Consider the following 14,383-nt stretch of genomic DNA (forward strand, 5'->3'; position numbering starts at 1 on the left):
CGCTCGCTTGTGGCTGCTGGGACTTTTTGAAACGTCCTAGATTGCTTAGGATGTTGCGTTTAATAAGCTGGAATATCAATGGTATCCGAAGTCCCCAGCAAGGGGCGTTATGCCAGGAAGCACGCAGCAGTGCCATGACCACAAAACGTATTTTGGATGAGCTGGATGCGGATATCGTCTGTTTCCAAGAGACCAAAGTGACCAGTGAGCACTCCATCTAAGATCCTTACCATGTTTTTTTTTCCTTTTCTTGCTAATCTTGCCTCCTTGTTCCATCGCATTTTCTTTCCCATTTCCCTGTACTGAGTCCTTCCCTTAGACTCACCTCCAAATCCCCATTCATTTTAAACGTCTGTTTTCACTCCAGCTACAACCCCCAATTCCCCATCTCCTGTGTTCGACAGAACATTAATTGTCTCCCCCCTTGGTGCCCTCACGTCATTCAAATTCCACCTCGTTCTGTCACCCCAACTCAGTCCTTAACGCCAGCCTCCCCACTGCCAATTCCTACCCATAAGTCAGATTTCCTCAATTCTCAATCCTGCCCCCAGCTCAGATCCCACAATTCCCATCCCACCTTTGTCCCCACTTCAGACTCTCATTTTCATCCATTCCACATCCCCAATTTCCTTTATCTCCCTCATGTCTCTTCTTGAGATCAGAGTCTCTAATTCTCAGTTCACTCCCACCCCAAGCCTAGACTTCCTAATTTCCTCTCCCCCTTCCTAAATCCTCTTAGTTTTTCCTATCTTCATTTTCATTTCCACTCTCTAATTCCCTCTTAACTCCAACTGAGATTCCCCAGTCCTTCTCCTACATCCATCTCCATTTCCCATCCCTCATACCCTCCAATCAAGCTCCCAGGCTTAATTCTTAATTCTCTTTGCTCCTCACTAATTCTCCACTCTGTAAGCTGTCTCTGTAGGTTGTCTTCATTTTCTCACCTAACTTTTTTCATTCTACTGGCATTTGAACTCAGGGTGCTGTCCCTGAGTGCTGTCCCTGGGTGCTGCCTTGTGTTTGCTTGGCTTCCATGCTTGGCCACTCTCCCAGCCCTACTTTTCGCAGGTAATTTTGTAGATGGATTCTCATAGACTTTTCTTCCCTGGCTGGCTTCAAACCATGATCCTCTGGGTCTTAGCCTTCTAAATAGCTAGCCACCCAAACCTGCTTCACCAATTTCTTTGTTTTGCCAATCTTGGGGCTTCAACTCTGGGCCTGGGTGTTGTCCCTGAGCTTTTGTGCTCAAGGCTATGCTCTTCCACTTCTGCCTTTTTAAAAAAATAGTTTTTAGTGGAGGTGAGAGTCTCAGAAACGTTACTGCCTGGGCTGGCTTTGAACCGTGATCCTTAGATCTCAACCTCCTGAGTAACTAGATTTACAGGCATGAGCCACTGAAGCCTGACTCACTTTCTGATTTTTCTATCGATTATCTCTCTGACCTTTCCACACTTCTAGCTTCTTTCATCATGAATACTTCATTTTCACTGTCAACTCTGGCTCTGATGTGGACTAATAATTAGCCTACAACTGTAATCCCAGGCTCCTTATTTTACTTCTGACTTTATGTTACATTTTTTCCTCAGGGGATGTACTGACAGAGCCATTGGCTATCGTCGAGGGCTATAACTCCTATTTCAGCTTTAGCCGCAGCCGTAGTGGCTATTCTGGTAAATAATTTTCTGGGGACTTTATTGTGAGTGGTGGAGGAAAATGATGCAGAAAAGGTTTCTGTATCATAATTCTCATAATTGATGAGAAGGCTCTAGTTCAAAGAGCTAGAGACTTGCAACATTAGGTTATATCATTAGGTTATGTGAAGCCTGATTTTTTTGTCAGTCAAGGGAGTTGAACTCTGGGCCTGGGTGCTGTCCCTGAGCTCTCAGCTCAAGGCTAGTACTCTACCACTTTGAGCCACAATGCCACTTCTGGTTTTCTGGTGGTTAATTGGAGATAAGAGTCTCACAGACTTTCCTGCCCAGGCTGGCTTTGAACTGTGATCCTCAGATCTCAGTTTCCTGAGTAGCTAGGATGACAGGTGTGAACTACCAGTGCCCAGCATGAAGCATAATTTTTAATGTATAAAATTATCCTGTTGGACCTAAGAAGAACAGTCTTGTTTTAGTTAGTTGTGTGAGCTCTGGAGCCAGATTGCCTGGGTTTAAATTATGGCTCACTTCTCAGCAGTGTGCCCTCCACAAATTACCTATGTGTCTCAGCTTTCTCACCTAGAAAATAAGGATAATGGATACCGTCTTGGAGAGTATTGCATAGAGTAAGCATATCAATCCATGTCATAATAAAATCATAACTAATACTGTATGAGCACTTACCTGTATTCATGTAAAATACTTAGAGCATAGCTGTTAGTGTTCTGTGGCTTTTTTAGACAAAGGAATTGAGGCTTGCAAGTGTGAGTTAAGTTGCCTCACCTTTGAGACAGAGTCATCTACAGCCCTTGAGAGAGTTGTCAGTATATTAAAAAATACATAGTACCTTCTATTTGCAGTACTGTGGATTGAAATCAGGGCCTCATCATTGCTAGCAAGTGCTTTCTCACTTGAGCCACACTTTTAGCTCTTGTTATTTTTGAAATAGGGTCTTGCTTTTGGGCTAGGCTGGCCTGGAATGTGAGCCTCCTATATACATTTCCCAATGTAGCTAGATGACAGCTGCATGCCACCATGCGCAGCTTTTTTTCTGTAGAAATGGGCAGGGTGGTTATGAACTTCTGGGGGGTCTTCTTTGGCCTAGATGGGCCTGAAACCGTGATCCTCCTGACCTCAGTGCCCAGCATAGCTGAGATGACCAGTAGGTATGTGCCACTGCACTCAGCTATTGGTTTAGATGGAATCCTGCAAACTTTTTGCCCAGGTTGGCCATGAACTGGATATTTGAAATTTCTGCCTCCTGAGAAGCTAGGATTATAGGCATGAGCCATCACTGCTAGCCACAAGCCAGATGTTTTTAGTTGGTTGTGGGGCTTGAACTCTGGGCCTGGGCACTGTTCCTGTGCTCTTCAGCTCAAGGCGATTGCTCTACCACTTGAGCTGCAGCGCCACTTCAAGTTTTTCTAGTGGTTTATTGGAGATGAGAGTTTCACAGACTTTCCTGCCTGGGCTGGCTTTGAACCGTGATCCTCAGATCTCAGCCTCCTGAGTAACTAGGATTACAGGCGTGAGTCACTGGTGTGTGGCTCATGAGACAGAATTTTTTTTGGTCCAGTTGTGGGGCCTGAACTCTGGGTCTGGGCGCAGTCCCTCAGCTCTTCAGCTCAAGGCTAGCACTCTACCACTTGAGCCACAGCGCCACATCTGGCTTTTTTCTTTTTGCTTATGTGGTGCTGAGGAATCGAACCCAGGGCCTCAGGCATGCAAGGCAAGCGCTCTACCACTGAGCCACCTTCCCAGCCCAATGAGACAGATTTTTATGAGGATGACTTAGGTGACTTTTTTGTTGATGATTTAGACTGTGACAGGCTGTGCAAAAGGCTGTTGTCTACCAATCCTGTTCAGAGTACTTTATCTTTCTCTAGGTGTAGCTACCTTCTGTAAAAATAGTGCTGCTCCTGTGGCTGCTGAAGAAGGCCTCAGTGGTTTGTTTGCCACCCAGAATGGGAATGTAGGTTGCTACGGAAACATGGATGAGTTCACCCCAGAAGAGCTCCGGGCTTTGGATAGTGAGGGCAGGGCCCTCCTTACAAAGCACAAGATCTGGTAATATCCCCTATCCCCCAGCCAGTGAGCATTGCTGGTTCTGCTATGTGAAGATTCAAAGTTCCCTTTCTATACATGTATTTAGCTATAGGAATGTTTCTCAAGCTGCCTTTCCTGAATGCTAGTCCTGGCTGTGCTGTTGACTATGTTCTTGTCTGTGCCTGAGTTCCTATCTTTACTGAAGGACACTGAACTGGTAGTTTAGTTCTTTTTTTTTTTTTTTTGGTCGGCCGTGGGGCTTGAACTCTGGGCCTGGGCGCTGTCCCTCAGCTCTTCAGCTCAAGGCGAGCATTCTACCACTTGAGCTACAGCGCCACTTCCGGTTTTCTGGTGGTTTATTGGAGATAGGAGTCTCACGGTCTCTCCTGCCTGGGCTGGCTTTGAACCGCAATCTTCAGATCTCAGCCTCCTGAGTAGCTAGGATTACAGGCATGAGCCACCAGCGCCCGGCTTAGTTTAGTTCTTTTATTAACACAAGCTCCTCAAAAGCAACTTAGCTAATATGGAATTCATTTTTCCAAGTTTCACTGTCCATAGGTCTCTGTGTCTGTCTGTCTTTCTGTCTCTCTCTCTTGGTGTATCATCTTTATGAATGACAGCAGCAGCAGTTTCTTAAGTCCTGTGCATGCCTGCTTAGTTATGACGCCCCCACCAATCCCTTCTCTTAGTATCCTCTGGACAACCATTAACTGGGAGCCACATAGTGTGGGTACAGGAGAGATGGCTCGAAACTAACTCCTTTGAGGTTTCTTTTCTCCCCAGCACACTGGAAGGGAAGGAGAAGACTTTGACACTAATCAATGTGTACTGCCCCCATGCCGACCCTGGGAAGCCTGAGCGACTGACCTTTAAGCTACGGTTCTATCGACTGCTGCAGATTCGAGCAGAAGCCCTTCTGGCAGCTGGCAGGTACTTCAAATATGAGTAGCTGGGCTTCTTGAGATTTTCCTGGGTACCTCACCTTATACTCCATTGGAAGGGATTTTCTTTTAGTTCCGTCACTGCCTCATTGCAGACTACCTGAACAGGGCTTGCTCTCTAAGAGTTTTGAGGACAAGATAAAATGGCACAAACATGGATTTTGTATTCTTCTACTCTGGCTTTTCCGCTTACTGCAGGCCCCAAGGTTATCTATGCCTCTGTTTTCTCTTTTGTTGAATGTGTAAATCCCTATCACAGAAAAGAGGGGTGTGTGTGTGTGTGTGAAAGAGAGAGAAGAGAGAGAGAGAGAGAGAGAGGGAGAGAGAGAGAGTATGCTGCTCTTGGGGCTTGACAGAGCTTGGGTATTGCCCCTGAGCTTTTCTGCTCAAAGCTAGCACTCTACCACTTGAGCCACAGCTCCACTTTTGAATTTTTGGTGTTTAATTGGAAGTTAGTGTAGTACAGACTTTCCTGATCTGGCTGGCTTTGAACTGTGATTCTCAGGAAGCTGAGATCTGATGAAATGGGATGAGGATAAAAGTAACTAGAACCAAATGAGTCTTGTTGCAGGGTAGGACAGGAAAGTAAGGATAAGTGAAAGTAATCAAGAAACCCTTCCCAAAAGAAGTGATATCTGAGTTCAGCTTTGAAGTATGAGATAAATAGCAATATGTAGAAATAAATGGAGCAGTCATGTCAGACAGGGAACAATGGCATCTTTGGAGCTTAGAATTTGGTTGGTCACTAGTGAAAGACCTTCAGGTTGTAGTAAAATGTGAGCATGGGAGAGGTAGGCTACTTTGAGTAGTTGGAAGCTTAAGCCTCCCTTTGAGTGATGGTTTATGGGATTCCTTTAGCCTGGGAAAGTATATGGGCCAGTACTACTGACTGCTTCTTTTTTTGAATGTCTGGTTAACAACCCCACATTTTTTTTCAGCCATGTGATCATTCTGGGGGACCTGAATACAGCTCATCGCCCCATTGACCACTGTGATGCAGCCAATCTGGTAAGAATTCCTCTAGGTCTCAGGCCCCACTCCTGACTTTGGGTCTTTTCATCTACCTAGCCAATGCTGTTTTTTTTAATTGTAAAAGTACTATACAGAGGGGTTATAGTTACATGAGTAAGGTAACGAATACATTTCCTATCGAGCCCAATGCTGGGGTTTTGACCTTCAAGGCCAGCCAGCTTCCTTTATGGAAAAGCAGAACTTAGTTTGAAATACTATTGTTTCTTTCCTTAAATGACATATAATATTGGAGCTGTGGCTCAAAAGTATGGTGCCAGCCTAGCAAGCATGAGGCGCTGGGTTCAAACTACCCTGTACCACTGAAAAGGAAAAAAATGAAAAGAAATAATTGTGTTTGAGTGCCTGTGGCTTACACCTGTAATCCTAGCTACTCAGGAAGCTGAGATCTGAGGATCGCAGTTCAAAGCTAGCCAGGGCAGGAAAGGCTGTGAGACTCTTATCTCCAGTTAACCAGTAGAAATCCAAAGTGGCGCTATAACTCAAAGGCTAGAACATTAGCCTTTAGTAAAGAAGCTCAGGGACAGTGCCCAGACACTGAGTTCAAGTATAAGTACTGGCATACACACGTGTACGCACGTGCGCACACCCCCACACACATTTATATAGTAATATGTGATCTTTTGATGCTTATATATGTTATGCAGTGATGAAATTGTGATAATTAGCATGTCTATCATTTCATTGTTTCTCTGTGTGAGAAGCATTCAAAATACTTTTGGCTACCTGTTCTGAAACATATGATAAACTATTGCTAACTATAGTCACCCTACTATGCTATAGAGCATCAAAACTTTAGCCTTCCATCAAACTGGACTTTATGTCTGTCTATATGCCTTTCCCTCTATTCTTCCAAGCCTTTGGCAACCACTGTTCTAGTCTACTTCTGTAAGGTCACTTTTTGTATATGAGTGAAATACATTTGTCTTTCTTACTTATTTTTCTCATTTAATATGCCTATATTCTAGTTTTGCCCTGTTGCAAATGATAAAGATTTCATTCTTCTTTGTAGCTAAATAGTATTCCAGTTGTATATGTGCCATATTTTCTTTATTTGTCCATCAGTGGAGATCTAGATTGTTCCCATATCTTGGCCATATAATGCTGCAGTGGCCAGTCACCATTGGCATACACATATAATCCTAGCTGCTCAGTATGCTGAGACCTAGAGGATCACAGTTTGAAGCCAGTGCAGGTAGAAAAGTCTGTGAGACTCCATCTCCAATTAATCAGTAAAATACTCATGACTCAAGTGTTGGAGCTCCAGCTATGAGCAAGAAACCTAAATGCAAGGCCTTGAGTTCAAGCCTTGATAACTGCACAAAATAATAGTAATATTAATAAAGCTACAATGAACATGGTAATACAGATTTTTTGACATACTGTTAATTTTCTTTGGATACACACCTAGAAGTAAGATTAATCATGTGATAGTTCTGTTTTAAATTTTTTGAGGAAACCATACTGTTTTCCAAAATGATTGTATTAGTTTATGTTCCCACCAACAGTATATAAAAGTTCCTTTTTCTCTGTATCCTCATTTGTTAATTCTTGTCTTTGATAATAGTCATTCTAACTGGAGTGAGATATCTCATTGTAATTTTCCCTTATAACTTATGAGGTTGGATATTTTAAGTATATAAATTGTCCATGCATATATCTCCCCCGTCCCATTTTGGTGTTGTTACTGGGGCTTGAACTCAAGACTTGGTTGGGCACTGTCATTTTTCTTTTTTTTGCTCAAGGATGATGATCTGTTACTTGAGCCATAGCTCCATTTCTAGCATTTTGGTGGTAAATTGGAGATAAGAATCACACACATTTTCCTGCCAGGGCTAGCTTTGAACTGTGGTCTTCAGGGCTTAGCTTCCTAAGTAGTGAGGATTATAGGTGTGAACCACCAGCACCCAGCTCATTTGCCCATTTTTTGAATCCGATTTTTTTGTTGTTGTTTGAATTCCTTATATATTCTGTGTATTAATCAATTCTTAGATGACTAGTTTGTAGCTATTTTTCTCATTCTATAGCTTGTTCAATCTTGATTATTTTCTTTGCTTTGTGTAAGCTTCTTCATTTGCTACAATCCCATTGCAATACTGTTCTAAACGTACTGAAACCTGATGCTTCATTCAGTAGGTAATACCGATCCTGCTCTTGACCTGGCCCTGAGCCTTTTGCTAGGGATTCAGTTATAAGTCAGATATAGCTCACTTTGTGTGGCGGGGGTGGGGGATGGAGGAGGTGGGGGACAATAGACACATGGACAGCCAATTGTCAAATGGTGTTTTTAGACCTCCGGCAGAGATAGCAACCCTGGAGAAGTCCAGAGATGAGATTGCTAGGCAAATAGGGTCCTCAGGGCAGCAGATGAAAATAGCTGAATCTTAAAAAGATGAGTATTACAGAGTTTAAGGGGTAGAGGCAGCAAAACATTCCAGCATGGGCAAAGATTTTAAGTTGAGAAATTGCCTGGTATATGTGAGGAACTTCAAAGTGCTATCTTTTTTTTAATGCCAGTCCTAGGGCTTGAACTGAGGGCTTGGGTGCTGACTCTTAGCCTTTTTTGCTTAAGGATAATGCTCTACCACTTGAGCCACAGCTCCACTCCCTGCTTTTTATTGATTAATTGGAGATAACAGTCTCATAGACTTTCCTACTCAGGCTGGCTTTGAACCACAGTCCTTAGATCTCAGCCTCCTGAGTAGCTAGGATTATAGGCATAAGCTACCTGGTCCTATGGGAAAAGATAAAAGTGGCAGGAGGTAAGGCTGGAAAGTCCTTATGGAGACCAGATTTCAGGATCTCAAATCCCACATTCTTGGTTATTATCCTAATACACTATTTCCTACTCATGAACCCTTAGTACTACCCTTTATCTCTGTGATGTAGAGAAAACAATAGCCAGTATTTAAGACACTTTCTTGTCTCCATATCCATTCTCAGTATTCCTCTACATACTGTCTACTCTGGACTGTTGTCTCTTCTGCCTATTGCAAAAGCTGTTGTCATTCTAGCTTTTCTCACTGTGTCCCCAAATTGATGGTCATCACTTCCCTCCTATCCTTTTTTTCCATATATGAACCTCTCATTTGTAATTCCCTTCAGTCCAGTGGTTCCTAACTTGCTATTAAAAAGAAATATCCAAACCTTAGCACTACTCCACAATAATGGAATCAGAATCTCTTGGGTGTGGGTCTAGGGTAGTGGTATGTTTTAAAGATTCTAGGATGTATTTATTTTACACACAGGATTGTGACCCACTAACCTAAAATATAGAAGCCACTTCTTATCTTGGCCTAGTTTGGGAGGTTTTTGTGTTGGACGAACAGACTGTCCATTTTTACTTTGTTCTCAAACCACAACAGTAACAACCAGAAGACTTCTGTAACCTCAAAATATGCCATTAGTTCTTTAATGGTGGACATCAGCCGGCTATCCCCTAATCCATTTCAGTTCTATACTCTACCTAGAGATAGTGTAAGACCCCACACATTGATGGCTAATTCCCCCAACTATTCCCTTCAGACCTAGTCATCAGTCTGACTCTCAAACATCTGACCAAACTGTTGTAAATTGAGGTCCCTACCAACCTCTCTTCAGGTTCAATTAATTTGCTAGAACAAAGCAAAACAAAGCAAACACTGCTAGAGCTCAGGCAACCACTATACTTACATGTTACTGGTTAGCTGTAAAGGATATTTTAAAGGATACACAAATAAGCAGTCAGATGAAGAGGCACATGGAGCAGGACTGGAAGGGTCCCCAGTGCAAATCTGCCGTTCCTGTGGAGTTGGGATGTGCTACCTTCCTGGTCTTTGGATGAATCCTTGTTCACCTTCCTTCAGGGCTCCACACATTCAGCTGTCCAGAAGCTCTCTGAACCCTGTCCTCTTGGGTTTTATACAGACTTCATTGCATAGGCACAATTGCTGAAATATTGTGTGGTGAAACCCAGCAAAGCCTGTCTGTTCAGATTTTTCAGCATTCCTTCCTCACTGGTTCAGGCAAGACCCCTGAGGAATGAGGGTCTTATGACCTAGTATTAGACAAGGGTAGGTCAAAGATTTCTTAATAGCTAGCTAAAGGCAAAGAAAGATGTGTTTCTGTGACCTGCCTTAGGGAAGGAAAAATATCTGGTTTTTCATCACTTGCCTTGAGGGAGTTAGGAGGCAGGATCTGTGGATGAAAAACAACAAAAAAAATGCATACCGTACTGTGAAAGGGATGATCCGTGCTGGTACAGTCCAAGTCAGCCCCTAGACTTTGCTTAGAAAACAGGTCATGGGAAGATTCTTTGATTAGTTTGCAGGAAAGTCACGTAAACACTTCTGGCTGTCAACTGAGAAAATGAACAGAATTGAGATTAGGGAAATGGTTGTGGTGTTGTGGGGAATGGAGTAAATCTTACAAAATACAAGGCTTTAGTCTCTCCTGTCACAGTCATTACTAGTAACTCATTCAGGGTGTGTGTGTGTGTGTGTGTGTGTGTGTGTGTGTGTGTGTGTGTGTGTGTGTGTGTGTGAAGGCTTTAGTCTCTCCTGTCACAGTCATTACTAGTAACTCATTCAGGGTGTGTGTGTGTGTGTGTGTCAGAGCCTGGGCTCTGTCCTTGACCTTCTTTTTACTCAAAGCTAGTGCTCTACCATTTGAGCCAGCTCCACTTCCAGCTTTTTTGGTAGTTTATTGGAAATAAGAATCTCACAGACTTAACTACCTGGGCTGGCTTTGAACCATGATCCTCAGATCTTAGCCTCCTTAGTAGCTACAATTACATATGTGAGCTCACTGGCACTGGGCTCAGTTTTTTTTTAAGCTTCCTGTAATTTCATTACATACCATTATGGTTGCTCTACTTAATTCAGAGTATCGTAGATGTGTCCAGTGCACGTCATTCATTCTTTCTTCCAGAAAAAAAAGAACTAACAATAGCAGTAGTCTTTTCAAAATAGCATATGCTTCCAGTTATACCAGCTGTCCTAGTCTTTCTGTCTCTCTCTAAATGGACCATCATCCTCTTAGTTGCTCTACTAGAGGCCTGGGAATTTTTCCCTTATTGTCCTTCTTTAGCCCCATTTCCACATTAAGTTGGTTGACTAAATATCAATTTTCTTATTCTTTGATGCTACCCTGTTCCAGGTGACTGTCATCTCTTATTTGCATGGACTACAATAGTCATATCTTAATTATTTCTTTTGTTATTTTGTTTTGCTGGTCCTGGGCCTTGAACTCAGGGCCTGGGCTCTGTCCCTAAGCCCCTCTGTGCTCAGGGCTAGCGCTGTACCACTTGAGCCACAGTGCCCCTTCTGGCTTTCTCTGCTTATGTGGTACTGAGGAATCAAACCCAGGGATTCATGCACTAAGCCACATTCCCAGCTCTCTTTTGTTTTTTTGAGTAATTGCATCTACCCTCCACAAGTCCATCACAGTGGCTGTTACCATAGTTAGGAGTCCATTTTCCATAGGTTACTTCTGCTTAGCTTTCACATTTTATTTCCAGATCATTCCTTTAAAGGAAGCACCCTTTGTCCCCAAGACTAGATCTGGCACAAAACAGTCTTCTGTGAAAGTGTTGTTTCACTGAATGAATGTGTAGGTGAGTGGGTAGGCTGAATACTTGGATGAATGTAAGTGAATCCGTTTCAGGGCCAAAAGAAGTATTCAGATGGATCCCTACAGCCTTATCTAAACTCAGGAAGGAGAGATGATCATATGTTGACACATACAAGATAAGCCAAATGGCGGCAGAGAATTTAAAGGAAAAGTCAGCTTTCTTCCTAACTCTTAATCCCTGCCTTACTGCTTCCTCAGGATAACTACTTTTCCATCTGACATTCTTTTGAAAAAATCTAGAAATTGATTTGATTAAGCAAAGTACAGAATTTCAGATTCAGCATTTATGGACTAGTGCCAGGTAAGTGCATTGTGGTATAGAATGAGGTGGGGAATAAGCAAGAACTTTTTGATAAGTAAGGTTAGAATTTGAATGACCTTGAGCAGCAGTACACTCTTGGACAACTAGATTTTTTTATTTGTAAAATGAAAGTCTCTTAAGTTTCTTCTTGTTTCACACATCTCTAGTTCAGCCTTTCTCTTTACCCTCTTTCCCCTTCCCCAGGAGTGCTTTGAAGAAGATCCAGGGCGCAAGTGGATGGATGGCTTGCTCAGTAACCCAGAGGGCCAGGCTGGGTCCCAAGTAGGGCCTCCCTTCATTGATAGCTTCCGCTATTTCCAACCAAAGCAGGAAAGGGCCTTCACTTGCTGGTCAGTGGTCAGTGGTGCCCGCCATCTCAACTATGGCACCCGGATTGACTATGTGCTGGGAGACAGGACTCTGGTCATGGATACCTTCCAGACTTCCTTCCTGCTTCCTAAAGTGATGGGCTCTGACCACTGCCCTGTTGGTGCTGCCTTGAATGTGTCCTCTGTGCCTGCAAAACAGTGTCCACCTCTATGCACTCGCTTCCTCCCAGAGTTTGCAGGCACCCAGCTCAAGATTCTCCACTTCCTAGTTCCTCTTGAGCAAGAATCTGTGCTAGAGCAATCAGTAATGCAGCCTAGCAATCAAATCCAGGTGCAGAAACGACCAAAAAAAGCCCCTGTATGCTCGACCAAGCCGTGGCCAGATCAGGCTAGCTCCAGAAGAAAGCAGAAAGACCTAATGAGCTACTTCCAGCCTTCCTCAAGCCATCCCCAAACTTCTGATTTGAATCTACCTCACCTGTCTGTCATGGCACCTCATGTGACTCCAGAGACTTCTGAAGAAGAGGTGATGGCCCAAGTGGTAGAAGAACAGGCCAAGGCTAAAGATGAGAAGGAGGTACGAACCTTGTTCTGGAAGACTGTGCTGGGGGGACCCTCTCCTGTGCCCCTCTGTGGAGGCCACAAGGAGCCATGTGTGATGCGTACTGTAAAGAAGTCAGGACCCAACCTGGGCCGCCATTTCTACATGTGTGCCAGGCCCCAGGGTCCTCCCAGTGACCCCTCATCCCGCTGCAACTTCTTCCTCTGGAGAAAACCCAGCTGAAACAACCAAGGGTAAGGGATATCTGGTGTGGTCACCATAGTATAGGATCTGATGCTGAGGGCTCCCTTTCCTTCCTCCTAAGCTACCATGATTGTCTTCCCCCTTCAGGTTAACTTCATTCCTTCTCTTTTCCTTCTTTTCTTTCTATGCTTCCTTTTCCTTTCCTAATTTTCTTCTTCCCCCAAAACATCCTTCCCTGTCTCCTTTCCTTCCTATTCCAAGGCCTTTTTCCTTCTCTTGTTACCAACTCTTTCTTGTTGGTGAGCTTCTTATACCTCAATGCTGTGACCTAGTCTTCCACCCCCTCTCCCCACCTTCTTAAGAGGAGTACATGGAAAGTGTGCAGGCAGTTGTGATTTTTTTAAACCCTTCTTTCATTGCTGGGAAATGTATTTGTTCATGAATAAAATCTGTCTTTGTTTCAATGTACCACATTGAGTGGATATTTTGGATGGTCTTTATAAAGTTGGGTCAGAGAAGTTGTATCAAAATGGGGTTTGAGAGTAGGAAAGAGGAGCAGTGCTCATTTCCATAAAGGCTTCTATTGAGTTGTAGGAGTTCTCTGCAATGCTGAGGTGGGATCAGCAAAGAATATAGCACTTGTCTGAAGGGGTCAGCATAGTGCAATTGTTAGTTCTCTGTTGAACAAAAGGTTACAAAGGCTGCAGTTTGCTCTTTATTTTCAGATTCAAATCAGCTAGGGGCACACAACAAAGCTGAGGAGAGAGGAGGCCCAGCCTCAAGGGAAGTGCAGGTAGGGTAGCCATCCAAGGCAGCTAGCATATCAGGCGTAGGTGGTGACATATTGGGGTCCCATGTTCCCAAAGTAGGAACGCTCCCACTCACTCATAAGCTCAAAGTGCACTGGGCGGCGGCAGAAATTGCAGGCCGCAGCAGATACATCTTGCAGAGGCAGTCCCACTTCAGTCCAGGCTACCAGCAGCTTCTCTGAAGGTGGAAGAGAGAGGAGGGAAAAATGTTTAGACTTGGTTTTCTACATCCCTATGTCACAGTATAAAAGTATAGATATGTCAAAATGTTGTTCCTCTTAATCCTTGGAGGTGTGTAACGGCCAACAGTAGCTTTGTTTGTCCCAATGTGAGCTGTGGATATTGCCATTTATTTATGAGTGCTGAGATGTGTAAATGATTGAGAAGAAGCCAGCACCTGTCACCCATGACTCACAACTATAATGCTAGCTACTTAGGAAGCTGAGATCTGAGAATCATGGTTGGAAAGTCTGGGAGACTCATCTTCAGTTAACCACCAAAAAAAGAGCTGGAAATAGAGCTATGGCTCAAGCAGTAGAGTGCTGGGATTGAGCAAAAAACTCAGGGGCAGTACCCAAACCCTAGGTTCATGCCTCAGGACTGGCAAAAAAAGATTGAGAAGAAATCCTATGACAAAATTTCAAGTCATACTGGCTATCCCACTCCCTAAGTATAAGAAATGTGTGGGCCATGAGGTGAATTTATGTAGTTAGAACATCCTAGCCTGATGATGAAGATGATACTGTCACACTAGCATCAGTGTTGCATCCAGGGCAGACTTTGTTGTTCCTGAGGAGTGTGGAAATGTATGGAGGGAGCCTGATCTAGCTGTAGGAAGTGCATCAGATTATATGCCAGGCCTCTGCCCTTATAATCTTTTTATGTATGTATCTCTGATGACCTTGTGTAGCTCATAGCTTTAAA

General features: G+C 43.6%; 2 protein-coding genes across 3 annotated transcripts in view; one reads left to right on the forward strand and one right to left on the reverse strand.

The window, feature by feature from the left end:
* Positions 1–14,383, forward strand: part of Apex2 (APEX nuclease (apurinic/apyrimidinic endonuclease) 2) — a 27,834-nt gene continuing 13,451 nt past the window's right edge. Inside the window, exons 1-6 of one of the 2 annotated variants that reach the window (XM_013035815.1) lie at positions 1–204; positions 1,587–1,670; positions 3,536–3,716; positions 4,479–4,625; positions 5,575–5,644; positions 11,781–12,700. In XM_013035815.1, coding sequence (XP_012891269.1) covers positions 51–204; positions 1,587–1,670; positions 3,536–3,716; positions 4,479–4,625; positions 5,575–5,644; positions 11,781–12,689 — 1,545 coding nt within the window. In that variant the 5' untranslated portion in view covers positions 1–50 and the 3' untranslated portion in view covers positions 12,690–12,700. Of the gene's footprint in view, positions 205–1,586; positions 1,671–3,535; positions 3,717–4,478; positions 4,626–5,574; positions 5,645–11,780; positions 12,815–14,383 lie in introns of those variants that run through there. The other variant, XM_013035814.1, reaches the window with a different exon arrangement.
* Positions 13,348–14,383, reverse strand: part of Alas2 (5'-aminolevulinate synthase 2) — a 25,458-nt gene continuing 24,422 nt past the window's right edge. The window contains exon 9 of the mRNA XM_013035802.1: positions 13,348–13,637. Within this exon, the coding sequence (XP_012891256.1) occupies positions 13,474–13,637 (164 nt within the window). The 3' untranslated portion in view covers positions 13,348–13,473. The remainder of the gene's footprint in view (positions 13,638–14,383) is intronic.

Source organism: Dipodomys ordii, unplaced genomic scaffold, assembly GCF_000151885.1.
Source record: "Dipodomys ordii isolate 6190 unplaced genomic scaffold, Dord_2.0 Scaffold221, whole genome shotgun sequence".
In the NCBI taxonomy this organism is placed as follows: domain Eukaryota; kingdom Metazoa; phylum Chordata; class Mammalia; order Rodentia; family Heteromyidae; genus Dipodomys; species Dipodomys ordii.